We start from the raw sequence: 23,187 nt of genomic DNA on the forward strand, positions 1-23,187 counted from the left end.
CACTGGCGATGCGTGAACCAGAAGGGATCGCACCACACCCACTAAAAGCAATCTTCTGCAGTGTTTCAGTCCACTGGCGACATTCTTTCAGCACGAGCTGTCTTGTATTCTAGACGCTTCCTAAGAATCATTCTGGCGCCAATTATCATATTACCCTTGGTACTTGGTAGTCGGCTTAGAAACGTCTACCGACTTCTACCTTCACTGCGTTTGTCTTTTTACGGCAGGTTATTAACATCAATTCCGATTTCTCATTCGCCATGGTCAACCCGTCCTTCTGTAGCCATATTTTTACCACTCTCACCGTCTCCGCCACGTATACCTCCATGTCCTCCGGGTACTTTGCTGCAACCACTGAGATGGGAACACATACAAGCACTCCATTAAGATGATATTCCACAGCAAGGAGCCCAGGAATCCTTATCCTTGCCAGAGAGTTCTCTCTGAGAGGTAAGTGCGACTCTCCACATATCCAGGAACTCTTGTGTCCGAAACACGTTTACAAAATTGGAAACTTTTTCTTTTAATTGTTTTATTACTATTAACTTTATTTGAACAGATATTGGTATGGAGGGCGCTTTGAGGTGGACATATCGTACAGGGGCAGTTTCATTATTTTTTTTCAGATTATTCGAGTGGCTTAAAATAAATCGCCCCTTATAAGCCCCAGCACTTCCTTCCTTAAAATTGATAGCTTCCCTTTTGGAGAAGTACAAATCAAGACCTTTCATTTGATACCCCATACACGGCTATATTCGGGAAAGAAAACTTTACAGGTTCTTTTTCATATTCGGAAACTCTCCCTTAAGGGGAAACCGCGTTAGAAGGCTTATTTTCATTTACTTTTTTGATTTTTTTTAATGGAAAGAATTGACTGGAATTCAATTAAGTTGGACATTATATTTCTGATATTGCGAACAACTTTCGAGATTTTTTGGATAATTTAAGCCAGAAGTAACAAAGTCATCTTGTTTCCAATGACGCCCCTGACATACATATATATATCTGTCTCGAGTTGTTCAAACTAATATACGAATAAATGAAAAAAGTTAAAAAAGGAAAATTAAAATGTTTTAATAGACCCCGCCGTTCATATAAATTCACTTTATATAATGATGATGTCATTCACGACTTAGAGTGCAATAGATGGCAAAGAAGGGTAAAACACCATGGTGAAACTGGATTTGGCAAAACAAAGGAGAACGACAAGGATGCCCCTTAATCGTGCTCTGAAGGGTGAATCAGGTACTAGCTGGAATCGCTATAAAGAGGCCCAGAAGGCTCTAAAGAAGAGCATAAGATCGGCAAAACGATCATCTTGGAGACGCTTTGCGACGAGACTAACTCTCTTGAGGCAACCTCAAAGCTGAAGCGGATTCTGGTCAAGGTAGCCAGAAACTGGATTATTTACGTTTACAGAATGGGAAGTACACAGAAAGGGATGAAGAAACGGCAAACCATTTGCTTGAAGTGCACTTCCCAGGCAGCATCCCAAAATCTAATTTCGGGGCCAACAGGTGCATACAGCCCTCAAGCGAGAGACTAGAATCTGGCATGCAAAGTAGTATCACTGGAGCGAGTGAAATAGGCATTTAAATCGTTCCATAGATACAAGTCTGCAGGTCCGGATGGCATCATCCCTGCGCTAGTAATAGAAGGAATGGATGCCCTGAGTCTACACATTCGGAATATATATCGTGCATGCCTAGCACACGCTTAAATTCCAATTAAATGGCAGGATGTGAAGGTGCTGTTCATTCCCAAACCAGGAAAAGTCACCTACACAGACGCTAAAAGCTTTCGACCGATTAGCCTAACGTCCTTTCTGCTAAAAGGACTAGAAAGACTAGTAGATCGGCTCATAAGGGATACACACATTCCTAAGTGGCCACTTCATCATAGGCAACCCGCCTACCAGGAAGGCAACTCCACGTAGACAGCACTGCATGAACTTACGGCAAAAATTGAAAAGGCGATGTCCGAAAAAGAATACGCCTTGGGCGCATTCATGGACATCGAAGGTGCCTTAAATTATGGCTCATTCGCTGTCACAGTGTACCGTAGTCCGATCGTGTACCGTTACGACACTTCAATTGGATTGCTGCATCAAGGATTATTATAATAATAATTGTTATGCCTCTCAGACGATTACTGCACACCAGATGCTACTTCTTTTAATGAATTTCCACCGACACCATTATTTTCAAAATTAAAGAAACGCAAACCTTATGTTATAGTTAGGACACTACATGTTCTGTTTCGCCATATAAATCAGCAATTTACAAAGTTCAAACTACCTCAAACAAAGATGGAATCGTAAAAACCACCGTCATTTATCTAATCAGTACTTTATCGGTGAGAAACGAAGGCTGTTGATAATGAAATCAACTTATCTAATCTTCATAATTGTCTACGTTTTGTTCAGCGAGGGTGTTCAACTGCGAAGAGTCTTCAAGCCAAGCTGAAGATACCACTTAATATCGGGAAATCGACCGTGAACGTTTCTTTTTAATAATAAGTGAACCGGGAATTTTATCCAAATGAGAGTGTGAAAAGATATTAACGAAATGGCATATGTGTCCGTGTGGTATTGGGAATACACACTGGTTTTCCCAATTAGTTTAATTATAGTTCTATTTTTCGTACGTAGCTTTTTGTGAATAAATATATGATATAGTTCAAAATAAGTGCTAATTCCTGGGTGTTAAACTAATTTGAACTTTGTTTTAGTATTTCTGCTGTCGTATTATTTGCATAAAAGAAGCAGCAAGTGAGCGCAATCGAAGTAGACAAAACCAACGCAACCGGCCAAATCAAGGAACAAACAATACACAAGGTAAGATGAGTTTCGCAATGTGTGATTGTTGGTTTTAGTGAATTATATTGAAAAAGCCATCCACGTTGCAGAACGTTATATGTATATACCATCAGCATCTTTGTTGGAAGCTGAGAAAAGTTGAAGAAAATGGAAACGTTCAAATTTGTGATTCTGGAAAAGTACTTCAAGGAGTTTGACTAAATTTACACTTCCTAATATCATTCCCTTTCTATCAGCGGAAAGGTATGAGTGAGCTTTATGTGCTAGTATCTCCGTCCTAAGATGAAAGAACTTATTTCTGTCGACAAAATGAGATTATTTGCCCAGGATGCACCCCCGTTCTTTGTATGTTTCTTTTAGTTCATACCGCCCATATGAAAAACAAACTGACAACATTTTGTGTTTGAGAATGGCAGCGTAGAGTAAGAAAGTCTCACTTGCATATAATTTAAAGGGCGGCTGCTAGACAGTATCCCTACCGAGCTGATAGCTCTTCCGCCACAGCTTACTCAGTAAGAGATTTAGAGACTTTTCACATGCCTATTCACCAGATCTCACAGTGGGGTTTCTTCATAAATCTTACCTTACGCAACAACGACAAGAAAACGTTTTTGCAATAGGTGAACGTTAAACCGTTGAGATCTACGAAGGCGAAGTAAGTAACTGGACCCTCCTTGTGAAATCGGTCGCTCAGTCTTGTAAACCAGATGTACTTTGTAAGCACTGGATATTTCTGGGTTTATAACACCGAAATCAACATTCTTATCTTGAGACGCATTTTCACAAAGCGACATTTTTTCATGTTTCATATTTACTGCAGAATTTTTTAGAATTTAGCAGCGTTTTAAACGATATTTGAATTTTTGATTCTGAAAAATGCTGCTTTTCTGTCCAGCCCACGCATACTACATGCAGTTTTGACGGTTTCTCGCGCTATCGGAGCTGCAGGGCGCCGCGTTCATCCCCACTCACTTCAATCAACTGGCTTCCCAGCTTCTTACGTTGATCGAACCTTTTCCATGTTTCCGTCATTAATTAGTTCCTGTGACACCCTTTTGGGACGGAAAGAAAAAGTCTAACCCTCCCACAAATAAAAACGCTTTTAATGGCGGTCCAGGACTCTATAATGTTCTTAGGCGGTGTGCTCACGGGTTGTGCAAGACAGCCCTCCTGATGATCGATGACAGTCTGATCACGCTGCGATCGAATGCAGTTGCGACACGTAAGAGAAGATAAGCAATGATCAGTCGATGGTATATTCGAGACCGATATCAGCACTATTTTTGTTACGCACATTCAAAGGACAACTTTTAAGTTTACTTCTAAACACAACGTGGTCATTCTGGTTGGATGTTCGTTGCAGTTTATCCGAAATTAATCTTATGGCCGCCGATGAAGAGGCGATGAAAGTTGCAAAAATCCTTTGTGGATTTCAATATAGCAACTTTTGGCAGTTGTGAGTGCAGGATTGACACCGCACTAGAATACAAAAGCACAATGCGACGAGAAGGACAAGAGTCCTCTTCAGAGTCCTACCATGTCATTTCACTTAGCAAATATTTTGGGGGCCATTGATAACAAACAAAGAAATCAATCATAAACTGTTTTTGGTAGTCAAAGGACATAACCATAAGGTTACACCCTGTCCAAAGCGTGTTGGAAGCTTCGACAGGTAAATATTATAGTTTTGAAATTTGCAGGATGCTAGTCCACAAATTTCTACTCTTTTTAGTCGCCTTTTATAACAAGCAACGGATAATAAGCAAGAAATTGATTGAATGTTTAAACCTAAGTGCAGTGGGCAGACATACTTCTACACTTTTTGTGAAAGGCAGTAGTTTATATTATGAGGTTACTCGCCATTTTGAGGGAAAAAATCAAAGCATTTTTCTGGTGAAATGGCGCTGTAAATCATTTAGTATCAATTTTATGATCAGCCAACTTCATATGGCCGAAGGATGCCACAGACCTCAAAGGGTGCGCCTCCTCTTAGACAGTGAAGCAAGAGAAACATTGATTGAATGTGATCCATAGTGACTGGTGGAAACGAAAAATCGATTCAATGTCTGTTTGTCACACCCCATTTACTAGAAAACAGCTAAACCATTTGTCACGAAATTTGGTGAGGTGTGGTGTATGAATCCTTTTATATACAGTAAGTGGCACTATTTTGTGCTAAGTTTGAGGGGGGCTCCCTATACATCCTAAAGGGAGTGAAATTTTTTTCGCAGAATATAGTCATACGGGGTATCAAATGAAAGAGCTCCATAGGCACCGAAACTGATCCCATTTTTGATATTGAGTAAAACATAGAAGAATGATGTGATATGTGCCCGAAAACTGAAACAGGTCTCGTTCTGAGAGAGAGTTCCTCACATAAGATGAACAGAAAACCTTTATGCCGGAAGAGGTATCCTGACTTATTTACTTCTGTCAGGTCGTGTTTTGCCTCTTCTACCCCATCTTTTATCCGTATCGATGTTTTCACTTTAATAATATTACAAAAACCAACAGTGTGCTGTATAAACGTTCACGAGTTTTACGTATCCGAAATAGCTCGTTTCGCACTACTTCGCTATATACCAATATAACTAATTTTAAAATTTTGCTTTTCGTTTTATATTAAAACCATTAAAAAATGTTTTAAACCATAAACGAACAATTCTTGAAAAAACCAAAACTTAAGTAGAAAATTTTGATTTTTTCAAATATCTTTACTTAAATGATTTTAAACTAATCCTACGCTGACTCCACACGTTTGGTACTTGCCGCAAATCCCAAACCTTTACAAACGTTTGCCTAAGCAAGCATCGCCCTCCACACGTTTACAAGTGGGATAGGGGTTTCTTAGCAGGTAAGCAAGTTCTCTTTGATTTGTCCAAAAAACCGACACTCGATCCGATCCTTGACAAGTGCTGGAAAAAGTACACAAAGCAAGCCAAACACTCTATTCGTTTTAATTTGCGATGGCTTGTTGAGGTTATGAGAACGACACCTGTTACACTTCATGGACCTACTTTTTCTGTCCTTTATATTCCAGCTGATATGGAAAGTTAGGCCAGTTCTAAAAATACTAAGCCATTCCAAATGATCCCCCCTCCTGCAAAAAAAATTTGTAGCCCGCTATTACATGTATGGAAAGTCAATATAAAATTATCCCATTGTCAGTCAAGTTCACTAAGTTCAGCCTTTTCGTAGTAAATTAGGTGTGATAGACAGACAAACAGGGAGACATTGAATTGAAATTAATGACGTTTTGTTGCATATTCACAGTAGTACTTTCAAAAGCTAGTCTCAGTTATAACATTTGAAGCAAAAAGAGGGAGTACGAGGGCTGGACAGTAATCATTTCTTTCAACAACCCTTTCTCGGACGCTACCCAAGTCAAAGGTCTGAAAAAAATCACAAAACAGGCACTATACCGTATCCAGGTTTCTAAGTACCATCCATACGATACAACATTTCTTTAAAAATCAACAGAAATCCTCTTTAATTTCATTCTGGAATCCTAAAATTTTGCGGTGATATATGCTATGACAGAGACTACACAGTGCATGCTACCGCCAATTTTGGTGGAAATCGCGCTATTACTAGCAAAGTTGTCGCTTTTGCGCAAATTTACTGAAATCTAAGACTTTGAATGTCAGTATCACATAATGTGAACAGTTTACACTAAGAGCTAGGTATAAATGGGACAAATGTCCACTCAAGTATTTTTATATAAGAAACACACAAAATATTCCATTCTTAAGGCGCAGAGCCTCCAATTTTCGACTTGTTTAGATTTGTTTTAAACAAATGTAATTGTATTATTTGAAACAAAACCTTATTAAAATCGATTTACTATTTGTCGGCCACATACATAGTCACTTGATATGAAGTTTGGCGAATCTGCAGAAAATGTAAAAATCCACGTACACAATGACTGATTTCGAAGGTTGAACCATCAAGGTTAAATCATCAATTTTGATATTCGATAGGAGAGTAAACGGTCAAGTGGATATTTTTTCAACTCCTTTTTTGTCTAAAATTGATAGACCAGTAGCTTACTCCAAACTACAATTTTATTTTATTATGTATATATATATTTCGGGAGCAACTTACTCCCTTCATCAGTACAAAGCTACTGAAAACAATTGCGATTCTATGTATATTTTATTGCAGTCGCTGCACGTCCTATGTATATTTTATTGCAGTCGCTGCACGTTATTCGGTAAATTCTGCTTTTTTCGTTCGCTCCCAAAGGATCCTTAACGCTTCCCAGTAAACTCCGCAAGGTGGATGATGGACTCGAACCTACTATTTCCAGTTGGTACTTTTTTACCCAATTCCTGATGTTGTTGAATAGGTCCCATTCTTAATAATAATAATAATAATCGTTGGCGCAACAATCCATATTGGATCAGGGCCTTGAAGTGTGTTAGAGCACTTCATTCAAGACCGTAACGGTACACTACAGAACACTGTAGGAGGCAATGTGGTCAGCATTGCGCTCGCCCGAGATTATTACCCTGATTTGACTCAGGTACTCATTCACAGCTGAGTCGACTGGCATCCGACGTCAAGTCACGATACAAATCCCACTGCCACCAGTGAGATTTGAACCGCGGCCTTCCGTATGACAACCCAGTGCTCTAACCACTGAGCTATCCCATTCTTAATAGCGGTGTCAATAATGTACTGTCGTTCTTTATTGAAACCGTATTTTGAAAGAGGGTACGTGATCAGTCGGTGAATCATGCAATTATAGGCAGCCATTTTTTGGGAAAATGTGTGATGTGAAGTTACCGGTATCGTTCTCTGCGTTGCTGTAGGCTTACGGTATATCTCGAACTTAAGCTTTCCATTAGAGTTGACGACATTTAGATCCAGGAAAGGTAGTACCCCATCCTTTTCTACCTCTAGTGTAAACTCGATTTTATTATGAATCTTGTTTATAGAGGAGATGACCATGTCGATGTCGTTGCTTCTAACGATCGCAAATACGTCGTCTACATACCTAAACCATACTTTAGGCATTATTTCGCTCGATTCCATTTCTTCTTCGATTGATGACATGAACCTTTCAGTCAGTAATGGCGAGAGGGGGTTCCCCATCGCTACTCCAGAAATAGTTTTGTAGAATCTGTCCCGAAATGTAAAATAGTTTTCGTTCATGCAGTGCCTGGCAAGGTTAGCATAGATACGAACTTTTCTTCTCCATCCAACTACAAACAGAAGACAATATCTAATCCTTTTTTGTTTTGTATAAAACAAAATCTTATTAACACCGTTTTTTTCTGTTTTCTGTTTTTATTTTATAAATGTTAGCGCTTTAAAGTAAAACTGATATTATAAAGCATAATAATATCAAGTATTTATTTTATTTGAGCATACGAGTAAATTAGTAAATATTTTGTGAACACATAATTTTGTAACCATAATTTTCTTCAGATTTTTGAGTTGGGAAAGTTCTGAGAATGACCCTTAATTTAACCCCTTTCTTTCGAATCGCACCACCCACTTTTCCACTTTTCAACTGGTGTCAAAACTAAAACCTGCTTCATATTAGTAGCTGCCAGCATGTGTCGGATAGACAGCCAGGCAGTAAGTCAATTTTAATAAGGTTCGGTTTTCAATATAAATTTCAAAATCGTTTATTTTATTTTTCTCTTTTGAGAAAAGTCTTTTAAATGGAATTGAACAGATTTTATCTAACATGAGAAGTGACTCATGGCTATGTCAATATAGATTGCAGGTATGGCTAATTCACTCAAACCCATTGAGCATATGGACAAGTTGAACGGAGGTGCTTCCACCAATAAGCTGCTATCCTAAATACTCTGCACTATAAAAAAGAAAGTAAATTCCGATATCTTACTGATAAGATACTTTGCAAATCAACCATTGACTGTATTCAACTGTGATAACATAAAGAAGAAGAAAGTTTTCAGGGCAATTTAATCCCTTTTCACTTTTCAAGTCGAAAACTATTTAAAATAAATTCGAACTACAGCAAATGAGGGGGTGTAACATTTTTTTCACCAAATGTAGTCATGTAGTCGATTAGTATTTTCCAAAGCCGGTATTAGTTGTGCAAAGGAGACGTATTTCACGGACCCATTCTCAGAAATCGCTCAACCGAAAAATTTGACAAAAATCAAAAAGTAGTCACTATATGGTGTAAAAACCTCAAAGTACCTGCCATAGCAATATCTGTTTGAATAAATTTAATAATTATACATTACTCTATTTTTTAGAAATTTCTTGCATGATATTATGTACTAAGTTGGGTGGAAATCGCATAATTATTAATAAAGTTATAATAGGTTAATGCTATCCCTTTTTTACTATCACTATTTACTGTTACTATGACTTGGAATGTCAATATCACACTAAAGTGCATAGTTTAACATACTAAATACATAAACATTACGAGCTTTCAGACTGGGGCACAATATTTTCTCCTTTTTGAAATAATTCGCCCGAAATTTTTCTCACTGATGATTTATTACATCTAATTTTTTTAGATATCAACATTTGTTTTTTTATAAGCATACAACGAATTCTATAAGTAACCATATCAATTTTTTTGCATTTTTCTCAAAATTATCGTTTCCATTACAAATCCATTTCTCTCATCAATTGATCTGCTAATGCTGATCAAATTTTGCCCTTTAATGCCAAGTTTTCAAGTATTATGCCACAAACATTCAAGGATTGGCAGTCGATTTCTTGGTCGTTATGGCGGCGGAAACGAAATCGTTCGTTAACAGGAGAAATATTCGCTTGTTGAGCAATACAGCTCGCATATTTGCCGGTAGGTGAAGTCTCTTCACATAAAGCCACAGATTAGATGATTTGGGACAAACGTTTATTTCATTGGCAGCGGGCGTCCTTGGAATGATTGGTAGTGTCATTGGACATATCTCTCATAGTTCGATGCAGTGCTTCCAGTGCACGCTTGTGCACCGTTTGGCATTTATCCCAGTGTTTCGCAATACTGCATTTCGACTTGTCAGTCGTTTAAAGCTTTAATACTGAATAAGCGGGTCGGCATCCTTTTATCAACGTGGTCGCTATCCTAGAAGAAACAACTGCTACATCAATTTCGGATCTTACACGAACGGAGGCCAAAATCAATGACATGGGGAATGTCTTTCCGCCACCATTTCTTTTATCAATTGGCTTCATTAACTTGTCGCATACTTCTTTCTGGTCAATTTAAGTTTCAATTCTATAATAGGTTGAAACCTTTCATTTCACCATCTTCCGCAGGCATTTCTAACTTGACTAACAAACTGCTGCATATGAGGTAGCACATGTTTTCGATCAAAAGCAATATCTAGTTATGTATCTCTCCATTCATCTCAAGATCAGGATTTGGTTTCCTGAACCGGCACGAATTCGATGTAAAATGTCTTCTGAATGACGAACGATCTGTCTGGAAAATCAAACACGCAAACTGAAATCATCAGTTGGATTACTTGTCGGTATGCGCACAATGACAAACGAGACAACTGTCCATAATGTGCACTTCAACAAACTGAAATTATGCATCTCTCACCTCACTTTTCCTTGATGGATTTCAGGAAAACACATTAGGGGATAATCCGTTTTCGAAATTTCATCAAAAAAGTCGTTCTGCACAGAGTGCATGTTTTTTTTTTGTTGTTTTAACAGTTCTTATGCTATTCAGCGCGGAGACAAGTCCAACAAGTCGAAGATCATGAAAATCGGACCAGTCGTTCTGGAGTTATAAATGGGCTAACTAACTAAATAAACTGTTTATGTAAGTTCAATAAAAAGATTATGGTAGGCATGATATTCGCGTTACACTAATTAACATTCAATAGGCTCACTGTATTAAGAGTTTATCACAAATTTCGCCCGCAACTAGTGGATTAGTTGATATCCCTCTTCTTCAACAACAAATAAACAAATGGTATTCTACTCGTTCTATCGAATTTCATAATCGTTGCGCCACATATTTGGAACTTGCCGGAAACATCAAACCTCCAAACGTACTCGTATATTACTATCCTATCGTTTGCGGTAAACAAATTTCCTTTGATTTATCCAAAAATCGGATCGGTGGCAAGCGTTTGCAAATCTACACTAGCCAGCCAAATGCCCCTTCCACAGGTTTGCGTTTGCGGGGGTTTATTTAGGGTTGGCAAACATGTGGATCCGGCATAAGATTTATCTTTGCATTTCAGTTTCTGAAAAATTGTTGGTACAATACGCATATTGTTCAAGTTGTCTACAAATTCCTTACCCAGCGATTCTCAAATTTAAGCGAGCAGTATACACCTATGTTATATCAATTCATCAGATTCTGCTGTTAGGTGAATTTCCATATCTTCTCTTTCTTCAGCCTTTGTCCCGCTCGGAAGGGGGGCGGCTAGTCGTGATCGGCTCCGCCATTTTGTTCTGTTAAAGGCCTTATCTGGATGCAGTCGCGAGACTTTCACATCGTCATCCAGCGTATCAAAGCACCGTTGTTTCGACCGGCCTTTTGGTCGCTTACCATCAACTTCAATGTTCAGACCAGTCTTGGCAAGTGAATTCTCGCTAGCATGAATTATGTGGCCATGCCATCGAAGACGCATCTATCGCAATTTTTCCACAACCGGTATAACCCCATATCGATTACGGATACTTTCATTTCGGATGTGATCAAAGTGTGTTACGGCACTAGTCTAACATACCATCTTCGTCTCCATTACCGCAAGACGCCATTCAGTTTCTTTTATAGTCAGGCAACACTCAGAACTATATAGGGCAACTGGGCGGACGATATTGCGGTAAGTTTTACATTTGAGACGTTAGTTGACACGTCGATCACAACGAACACCAGTTGTGGAACGCCACTTCATCCAGGTTGCGTTAATGCGTCAAGCAATTTCATAACGCAGTTCTCCGTTGGCTAATAGCATTGACCCGAGGTATTTACATCGCTCAGTTCTGGGCACTACCGCTGACAGTGATTGTATTTGTTTCGTGGGGATCGGTCGTCAAAAACTGACCGTGCTGCATGAGATGATCATTCCTTTTTTAGACAACTAGCTCGAGATCATTTTTGCTATTAGACGCTAGGGAAACATCACCTGCATAAAGCAGTTTATAGAGCGCTAGACATTGGTTGTCCCAAGTGACAGTTTCCATAACAATAACAAAGTGGAGTGGTAAGAGGGTGGTTCCTTGATGAGCGCCACCCGATCCGAAAGAGCGTGGTAGAACAATTGAACTCAGCGCACGAGTTCTTCTGGCACTAGTGTTGTCGTAGAGCATACCAGATGAGCACACGGTCAAACGCTTTCTCTAGATCCAAAAATTCAATTTAAAGGGGGCGATGCTTCTCACAGTGTTTCTCCATGAGCAACCGCCCAGCGAATTCATTCGTTTTATTGGTTCCTCGAGTTCAGTGGAGCTCACAGATTGAATTGGTCCAAATGTCGGCAATGCTTGTGGAAATGGAGGATAAACAAATTCTTCAGTTGAAATCTTTGTGGCGCGGCAGGATCCGCGGCATTCGAAATTTATTTCGAATGTTGCGGATCCGGACGGGTAGATGGCGCGGAACTCTCCACTCACTTTAGAACTCGCCACGAGAGTGGAGAATTAGCGGTGAGAAAGAGCCGTTGGTTGGGACAGAAAGGACCGCAAGGAAATAAGCCGGTCTCTTCTGTCGCAACCACCGGGAGACACACGCGGCTTCTCTCGCGGCCCATCGAGTAAAACCTTTCTCCGTTCACCATAATAAAGTTTCTAAATTGAATAATAATAATAATATAGTCAGTTTCTAAATTGAATAATAACAATAAAAATGTTATAAAGTAGCGTTAATTAATATTAGGAACATGAAATGTGGAAAATGAATATAACGGAATATATTGAAAACCCGTTTTTACAAAAGTGACAGTAAGTAACGCTAAATCTTCTTGAAATATTCATGCCATCAATCTGTCGCGGCTAGTCGGTTGATAAGCAAATTACCGTTCTCGTCATTATCGCAACAGCAGTGTTGGATATCATATGTGCATTCGTGTCGGGTTTTAGCAAGTCGATACAGATCTCTCTTGCTATTCCGAGTGTCCAGTTTATCGTAAAGATGTCTGTAGTGGACAGCTCAGGTGACGGCGATCGCTTTCTTTGCTTCCCGGTTGGCATTCTTATAAATTTTCCAATTGGCGAACGTTTTATCGTCGAGCAGCTTGTGGTAGAGTCGTTTCTTTTCACTGACCTTCATTTGAACATCGTCCTTCCCAAGCCAAGTCATTTGAATCGCTTACCTCCCTGGCGGCTTGGTGACCGTGAGGGTTGCATAGAATACTTTATGGATCATGTATTTAACTTGGTTCCACGATTCTTCCTCATTCATAATGTTTGGTAAACCCGTAAATGAGATAATTTCTTCTTTCTTCTTACGAAATTACATCCATTTCATGTAGAAATGATGTTAAAAAGAAACAAAGCATATTAAATAACAAAAAGAATAAATCTTTTGATTTTTTCGTAGGTGCAATATGAACTGAGTCATAGCTCCTTATAAATAAATAATAAAAAATTTATACTCTTAAGGTCAAATAACACAAAACCAGTAACTTTTTGTGGAAGTTAATCTAAAGTTCTCTTAAAGTGCTTCAAAAGAACTTTCAAATTGGATGTAATAGAAGTCAGTGTAATAAATGATAAAAGAGCTATGATCAAAATAATGCAATTTCCTGAATTTTTTATATAAAAATCAATAAAACCAAAACATGCTTCTCGCATATAAATTGAAAGTAACCCGAATCCTTTGGGAATCTATCGTATGGTGGATATAAAGTGCATAGTTGCGGGAAAAAGTGTGATTTACCCCAAGAAAATTTCTTTATTTTTAAACGAGCACTTTAAAAGAGCTTAAGATGAATTTCCACTAAAAGTTACTGGTTTTGTGTTATTTGACAATAAAAGTATTAATTTTTTCAAGATATTTCGAATTTATGTTTGACGAACTATAACTCAGACCATATTGCACCTACAAAAAATCAAAAGATTCATTTTTTTCTTATTTAATATGCTTTGTTTCTGCTTAATATCATTTCTACATAAAATGAAAAGTTATTTGCGAAAAACTCGAAAACAACTATTTGCACGAAACATTTTTATTAAACATTTTTCGCTTAAAATTGACCATTTAATCGATTTCTGCGGTTATTTCCGCTCATTCCCGGAGGGGGTGTCACATGCTTCCGGGGGAAGGCGCACATCGGCACTATATAACTTTTGTTGCTTATGCCACCTTCTACCGCCACCCCAAATTTCATGTCAATCAGTCCTGACTGAAGGAATGTTGAAGTGCGATGGTCTCATTGCAATCAATGACGATGGTAAAATGTTGGCGTCATCTGCGAATATAGTCGATTTCCGTTTTACTGTTCTCCTATACAATGTATGATTATTAGACAATCGTTCAATGAATCATGTATACAGAAGCACCAGATCATGAGTGTCTGCAAAGTCAACTATATACTCGCCACCCTCATTGTGAGCTCCAAACCCTTTCCCTCTTGGCACCTGTTGCCATCTGTCTTTTCACGCCCATTAAGGTTGCCTGCAATGATAATATTCATCAGCCGACACGTTACAGGTCTTCGCCTCGAGAGCTTGCTAGAGGTCTTCTTCCTCGGCATTAAGTCGGCCTATCTGTGGTGATCATATTGAGTGTGTGGGCTACCAAAATAGAGAAGTTCATAGCCATTTTTACCGCATTAGCGTTCAATGCTACATCTTTTGGTATCAGACCGTCGGGTTTCTTGTAAAGCACAGATATCAATGCGCCTTTTCCAAAGGGCTCTTGCAAGTTCCTCGGTATTGCCAGTGAGCGTGCCAATATTTAGCGCGCAGACACGTATTTGGAATGTGGGCCTGTCGCGGAACCTGTTACCAAGAGAGATCAAATAGGATGTAGCACAGTGGAATAACACCAATTACACTTTATTTATCTCTTTCCCTGATCTCAACATTTTTATTTTTGTTTTGCTTTACAGCGCTTTGTACTGTTTCCTCAGATCCTTCTTCTTTATCTGGGCTTGGAACCAGCAGGCTATGTAAATAACATGGCGAAATTGGTGGATTCCCATATATTGCTATATTCCCATATATTCCTGTATTTTCGTTCATATACTAATAAGTGCGTCATTGTTGTTGGAAACAAACAGGACCGGACGGGAAGAACTCGTGCTTAAGATGAAACATAATATCAACCACCGAAATTCTAGAATCAAATCAATTTTGTTAAAGCCACTATTTCGGGCTCCTTGTGAAAACTTTAGGCTTGGTGTCCACTGATATATATATGAAAGCCAACGTTGGGCATAATTTATGATCAATTTATTTCTAGCACCACCGCATGCGATTGATTTGAGATAACAAATCTAACTAAAAATACGTAGGGGTTGATACTGTAAGAAACATATTTTATTCTGTTTAGTAGTTTTTAATTGCCATGAATACTCCATGTTCGACCACAATCAGATTTACATACGAACGCACGCAATTGTAAACGCTCTGGAAAGAGTCGGCCATAACTTTGAAAAACAATTTTATTGACAGCTTGACAATTTTTTTGAGGTTGCCAAGGTTGCCAACTCGAATGTAATGATTATTGTTTCTTCCGATATTCACGGGAATGTGTACTCTCGCTGAGTTCCTGCCGAAGGTGCAGCTATCTCTGTGAAAGAATAAGGGAAAAACGGCCCGAATTGTGGAAGGATAAGTGATAGACTTTCCATGAAGAGAGCTCGCCAGCTTATTCCACGTTATCTAGCAAGAGATTTCTAGCCAATTAGTGCATTATTGGCTTATTTGGCGAATCTTGCCGAACCAGTTCCAAAAGGTGTAATCTAAATTAAAAGAAACACGGTTTAGGTCTGTGGAAGGTTTGAGGAAGAAAGCAGCATCCGCCCTAAAAGATCTGACAAAAGAATTCTTCCAGCAATGTTTCGAACAATGGAATGTTCGCAAGAGTCGTTGTAGGAATAGAGGAGGGGCTGTAATAAAAGTGATAATAAGAAAATATTTTTGAAATCAAAATAAAGTGTTTGACACAGTTGGTTTCGTTATTTAATAAACACACCTCGTATATTGGCTGGCGGCATCTCAAAAAATTTAAAACTCAAAAGAGAATACGCATGTACCTGGGGGGGGGGGGGGGGGGGGTATATTTGGTGAATTCAATTGGCCCTCACATTTCTCCTATTATAGCTGTATCAGTAATAATGATGCTTTTGAAGTTTAGAACAGATTACTCCTTTGTACGCGGCAATAGTAGCAATAAAGCTGCCGATCATCTAACCTAGAAAATCTTCTACTACTTCTACTACATTACGTAAATGGAAGGAGACCTTTCACTTTTTTACGATAGGAAGATACGCATATAGTAAATTAGCTTGCCCTTGTTCGTTGTGCTTTCAATGTTATATATGTTACATATCCCATTTAATCCATATATGTGTAGACAAGTATGATAACGCAAATCAATATTGCTGAACGTCCCATGCGAAAGTGAAAATTTGTGGGTGGTTGGAACACGTGGGGAATATGTATAGATATTCTGGTGGAATCAAATACTCGGATATATATGTTAGTAATCACACAAAAAAACATGAATATTCCTTTGCGCCTTGTGTTGCCGTGTAGTTAAATTATCCATGAATCCTACCAAGATAATGAAAATTGCTTACTCTTCGGTGCTCTAATCATACTTTCCAGGAAAACAGCAAGGATAAAAATTAAATTTCATTTCATTCTTGTTTGAGCGGAGGCGGGCGGTTTAACTGTAATTATGATGTCATACATTTGGTTCTCATTGCAAGCCCTAGAAACATGAATAACGAAAAGGTCAACAAGATGGGAAAAAGCGCAATGATGGGACTTTTTTAAGGTTTTGTGTAAACACAAAACCTTATTAAAATCGGTTTTTTGTCTGTTTGTCGGTCTGTCTGTCTGTCTGTCTGTCTGCCTGTCTGTCTGTCTGGCTGTCTGTCTGTCTGTCCGTCACACGCATTTTTCTCGGAGACGGTTGTAGCGATTGGCACCAAATTTGGTAGAAAGGTAGGAACTGTGAACGCTCACGTATATAGTGAGTTACATCCTTTCACGTCGAATTTAAGGGGGGGGGGCATACATGCAAAAGGGTGTGTAAATTTTTTTTTCATTAAATATAGTCATGTGGGGTATCAAATTAAAGGTCTCAGTTAGTACTTTTCGAAAGCGGTCTTAGTTTTGACATTTGTTGAAAAGGTGGGGAGTGAGGGGGGTTGAAGGTGACCATTTTTTTATCGAATCCATTCTCAGAAACTAATCAGGCGGCTGCCACTATATGGTGCCTAGGTTCCGAAATACCCTTCATACCGATACCTGTGCAAATAAAGTTAATAATAGTACATTACTATAATTTTTAGTAATTGGCAGGAAAACCCCCTTAAGTTTACCCTAGAATCACAAAATTTTGCAGCAATATAGACTATAGCATAGAGACATGTGTGGACAACTGCGGAGGTATGAAAAGTTGAGTGAAAACCACTTTTAGTTTAGTTTAGTTAACTGGGGAAGCCGCAGCTCCGCGCACTCAGGCCATTATTAGGCCCATTGTACTATCCCCGTAAGTTGCCTATTCAATGGCTTCCCGCCTACGGTGTTCGCAGGCTTTAGCGAATTTTAGAACTTTCTCCAGAGACAGAGAGTGTGCAGATTCTTCGTTGAAGAAAACCTTGCCAAGGTGTCTTCGTCTGAGATCTGAGGATGCCGGGCAGATGCATAAAAAGTGCAGGGCCGTCTCCTCCTCCTCCTCACATTGGCTGCACACAGCCGACACCACTACCCCAATCTTTTCCACCTCTTTTCCAAAACCACTTTACTTCATATGCCGTTGGGAGTACAATTCGTGTTATACTTGTCGGAAACCATACATTAGTGTAGCTAATAAGAACAAGGGAGGAAGCTATCTGTCTCAGGTATGAAAGGTTTTGTGCAATTTCTACATAAGAATATTTGAGTGGACATTTGTACGTAGTCCGTAATGTTTATGCATTTACCATCGGTGGTCAAAGGGTAGTATAGGTCCCAGGGCAAAACATTTGTACGTAGTTCGTAATGTCTAAGCATTTACCATGGGTGGTCAAAGGGTAGTATAGATCCCAGGGCAAAACGCGGATTGGTACCCACGATGGAGCATTAAACCTGGGGAATGCCTGCTGAACCAACACCAACAGCTCTACTACCAAACCCTATCTCCACCTCCACGTGGTGACCGCTGCGAGCTCTTTCTTAACGAGCTCTTTCTTAACGTCCTTCGGGTTGGGGAGGCCTGACAACCCTACATGGAAAACAACTTGTTACGAAGCCATAATAGGAGCCATAATAGAACCCGGCAACGACAACGCAATAACAATTTGCGCATTTTCTCATGGAACATGCGCTCCCTGTACAGAGATGAAGCTGATGAGCAGCTAGCCGATACCCTGTCTCAATATAGGGCTGATGTAGCAGCGTTACAGGAGATGCGTTGGACAGGGACCAGTTTCCTGGAGAAGAGCAGCTCCATCATATATTATGGTGGCCATCCAGTAAACCATGTGCTCGGAGTAGTTAGGCAAAAAATGAAACCTGCTTTTATCGCTTTTGAAAACATAAGCGAACGGCTATGCACTCTGCGCTTGCGAGGCAAGTTTAGAAATATAAGCCTCATTAACGTTCACGCCCCTACAGAGGAGACTGCAACGTCGGAGAAGGATACCTTCTACGAGGCAGTAGAACGAACCCTCGAAGCCTGTCCCAGATACGATATCAAAATCACACTTCGGGCTTTTAACAGCCAAGTATGGAAGGAGCCCGTATTCAGGCGATACGTTGGCTACCATAGCTTACACGAAAATACAAATAATAACGGACTGCGGATTATTTAACTAACAGGGTCACACGAAATGGTTGCCGGAAGTACCTGGTTTATGCGGAAAGCAGTCCACAAACATACATGGGTCTCTCCAGATGGGACCACTTTCTACCAAATTGACCACGTGTTGATCGAACGCCGCCACCTCTCAGCCTTAATGAATGTCAGAACATATAGGGGGCCAATATAGGCTCGGATCACTATCTTGTTGGCATGGTGCTCCGAGCTCGAATAACAACACCACCCAGAATCCCCTCTGACAATCAGGTGAGAGTTAACACCGAAGCCATGCACAGGACAGCCCTCCGCGACACCTATAAAAGGGAAATGAATGCCGCAATAGCCGCAGTCAACAGAGGACCTGGAGATGAAGCTTCAACAAATGATCTTCACAACCACCTGAAGAACGTTATCATTGATACGGCCACAAACATACTTGGCCCCAATCGCAAAAGGAGTCGGAACGGCTGGTTTGACGATGAATGTAAGCTGGCAACGGAACGGAGGAATGCAGCATACCTAGTAATGTTGCATTCTCAAAGAACGCGGGCACGCGCAGAGACTTATCACGAACTTCACAGACGGAAAAAGGAAGCCTGGCAGAACCAACGAGTCTGTGAACTAGAAAAGTACAGGGAGCAACCGCACCAGGCTCGCAAATTTTACCAACAAGTCAGCAGGATGAAACCTTATACACCTCGATGCTCATCCTGCCGAGACAAAGAAGGAAATTTGATTTCCGACAGAATGGGGATATTGGAACGATGAGTTGAGTACTTTGATGAGCTACTGAACAACCAGAACATCGGCGAGTTGGAGGTCCCGCCAACTGAAGACGACGGACAAATACTGTCACCACCAAGTTTAGGAGAAACAGTCCGTGCAATTCATCGGCTAAAAAATCATAAGTCGCCAGGACTCAATGGAATTGCAGCCGAATTAGTTAAATATGGAGGCGACCAGTTACACCAAGTGGTTCATTAACTTTTGCTCAAGGTATGGGACAGCGAATCAATGCCTGACGACTGGCAAAGAGGCATTATCTGTCTCATACATCAAAAGGGAGATATCACAGAGTGCAGCAATTATAGAGGTATCACGTTGCTGAGTACCATCTATAAGATATTCTCCACTATCTTGCTAGGCCGGATAGCCCCATACGCCCAGAACATCATTGGTCCATACCAAAGAGGCTTCACCCCAGGAAAATCAGCAACAGATCAAATTTTTTCGCTGCGGCAAGCGATGGAAAAACTGCTGGAATAGGGATATCAGTTACACCATCTATTCATCGACTTCAAAACCGCCTACGATAGCATAGCCAGGTAAAACTGTACACGGCCATGAGAGAATTCGGTTCGGTTCCCGACGAAATTAATAAGACTGACTAGGCTGACTCTGACCAGTGTGTGAGGCCAAATAAAAGCAGCAGGATCACTCTCAAGACCATTCGACATCAACAACGGTCTACGAAAAGGGGATGCCCTATCATGCGTCCTTTAACCTTTAACCTAGCCCTCGAGAAAGTGATTCGTGATGCTGAGGTAAATGTAAGAGGTACGATCCTCTTTAAGTCCACCCAACTACTGGCCTATGCTGACGATATCGACATCATGGGAAGAACCACCCGAGACGTACAAACTGCCTTCATCCAGATCGAGCAGGCGGTGCGAGACCTTGGGCTGCACATTAATGAAGGCAAGACAAAATATATGGCGGCGACGTCAGCACCGAAGACAAACCAACCAACAACATCAAACCACACTGGTTAAACAGGAAGAATAAGGATAAGAGAATACAACTTTGAAACCGTTGACAATTTCTCCTATCTAGGGTCGAAAATCACAACCGATAACAGTTACGATGATGAAATCCGCGCGGTTGTTGTCAGCCAACAGAGCCTATTTCAACTTACAAAAACTGTTCCGCTCGAAACGTCTCACCACAGGATCAAAGCTCTTACTGTACAAGACTATGATCTTGCCAGTCCTCATGTATTACTCGGAAACTTGGGTTCTTAGCAAGAATAATTGCAAACTCTTGGCCACGTTCGAGAGAAGAATCCTCCGAACAGTTTTTGGCCCCCTACATAAGGATGGACGATTCCGTAGCCTACATAACGACGAAATCTGAGCGATACCATGACCGTCAAGTTGAGGATAAAATCTGGCTCAATAGGTTACGGTGGGCGGGTCACTTAATCCTTATGGATGAGGATGATCCAACCGGGAAAGCCTATAACGGCAATATTTATGGTAGGAAAAGAAGACGAGGCAGACCCTGCCTAAGATGGAGCGATGGCGTAGGTCAGGACGCCAGACAGCTTTTAGGGATATCGAATTGGTGGACCTCGGCGCCAAACCGGGATGTTTGGAGTTCCTTATTAAGGTAGGCCTAGACCGGATATCGGTTGTTGCGCCATTGATGATGATGACATACTATTCATTTTAGTGTAATACATTCAAACCTTCGATTGCAGTAAATTTGTGAAGAAATGTTAATTTTGTGCCATTATAACTTTGTTACTAATAGCGCGATTTCCACCAAACTTGTTAATATCATGCTCAATATTATAACCTATATTATCTGTTGATTCTAAGATAAACTCAAAGGGGATTTCCCATCAATTTTTGAAAAAATAGTAATACTAAATATAGTAATGTTATTATTAACTTTATTTGAGTAGATTTCGTAGAGTAGGGCATTTTGACACTTAAGACACCATATACCAGGACCAACATAGTTTTTTTCTGAATTTTTGTTTGAGTAATTTCTGAGAACGGATCTTTGAAATAATTGACCGCTTTGGAACCCCCGCACTCCTCCGCTTTGCAACCAAAGTCAAAACTATTATCTGTCTCAAAAAGTCTATTTCATTTGATACCCCACAGTGAAAGAAATTTAACAACATGATACGATGTTTCCACCAAATTTCGTACCAATAGGAGTGATCGTCTCTGAGTGTGATAGACAGACTGTAAACCGATTTCAATGAGGTATTGTTTAACACAAATTGCTCAACACAAAATCTTGAAAAGAGGCTAGTTTTCGCAGAACATGAGGTAAATGCAGAACATGAAAAATGCTATTGTATTTTACCAAGATAACGGCCCAAAACGCAAAGCGCATTATACCAAAATACAGCATGTCCGTCGACATGGTGAACTCAAGTTTACAAAAAAAATATTTCTTCTATGTGGGAAGGACTACAAAATGCTATTGAAAATAATGGTGGACATATGTACACGATTTTAATTTTCTCGCCTTCTATTTTTATAAAGTCTCCCTGCTTTTGCTGGATTTAGATGCAGTCGAAATTTTCATGATCAAATTTATAAAACTAACAATTTTCCATCATTTTATAAGAAATTGGTGTGGCAGGTTTGCAAAGCCATAGGGACCGAAAATACCGATTGCGATTTCCGTGCTATGATGCTCAAGTATTAAATAAACATATTAGAGCAAAAGCGCTTTTTGCGGTGTCCACAACTCATGCATACTTTCAGTCGATCCCACTCTTCTCTGTTAGAAGGCAATCTAGTCTAACTGTTCCCAGAAACTTCTCCTGATCTATAATATGCCTTGAACAATGGTGAAAAGAATATTATTATACTTTCAATAAGTACTAACAGAGAACTTTCATTTAGCGGTCTTATGTGGAACGCATTTCATTTAGTGGCTTTATGTGGGGCGCATACATTTGAGAATTCTGCCATCGATAATCTTCCTTTCATTCCAGGGAAAATTCATTATTTCACTTCGTGACAATATTTTCAATGATTCTCAAGTAAACTGATTGCAACGTAAAAACATCAACAGGCAACCAATGAATCAATTTTGATGAGTTTCTTTTTGAAGAAAATTACTATGAAGATATGTTGGCAATTTCAATTGAAATGACAATCAAGCGATATGAACTCAGTCTAGAAGAGAAAAGTCAACGTAATCTTTTTTCAGTGAAAACGAATTGTTTCTTTTATGCAACGTAAAAACTTTCGTGTATTTTTACTTTTCAATTTAAAATACTACTACTAAAATACTAGCGTGTCTAAGGGTAATATCTTCGGGAATATGCATTACTATATATTATACTAAAGACTTTCATTCATCATTGATTTCAATATTGCAAAGGCGGGTTTCGGTATTACTTTTGATCTTTATTAGAAGGTTTCTGTAATTCAGTTTAAGAATTGTCTTTAAGAGAGTCATTGTGTAAAAAAAATTTCAATTTTTTTACATTACATTCTTGTAATTTTTGGGCAAAAACTTTTTTTAAACCAATCGGGGCCCAAATTAGATTTATGTAAGTACCACAAAGGAGCTTATTTTGAGCAATTAATGAACTGAAGGCATCAACTATCGATGCCTGAAGTAATATTGATATATTAAAATTTTAGTGCCAAATATGCCTAGTATGATATTTTATAATATTATTTTGTTTTTATATATT

General features: G+C 39.5%; 1 protein-coding gene across 1 annotated transcript in view; it reads left to right on the forward strand.

Annotated features, from left to right (window-relative positions):
- Positions 1–2,420: 2,420 nt before the first annotated feature.
- The window catches only part of LOC119646711 (mitochondrial distribution and morphology protein 34-like), a 28,282-nt gene continuing 7,515 nt past the window's right edge, over positions 2,421–23,187 (forward strand). Inside the window, exons 1-2 of the mRNA XM_038047289.1 lie at positions 2,421–2,642; positions 2,731–2,836. Of these exons, the coding sequence (XP_037903217.1) occupies positions 2,568–2,642; positions 2,731–2,836 (181 nt within the window). The 5' untranslated portion in view covers positions 2,421–2,567. The remainder of the gene's footprint in view (positions 2,643–2,730; positions 2,837–23,187) is intronic.

The sequence above is a fragment of the Hermetia illucens genome, chromosome 1 (genome assembly GCF_905115235.1).
Source record: "Hermetia illucens chromosome 1, iHerIll2.2.curated.20191125, whole genome shotgun sequence".
Taxonomy (NCBI): Eukaryota; Metazoa; Arthropoda; class Insecta; order Diptera; family Stratiomyidae; genus Hermetia; species Hermetia illucens.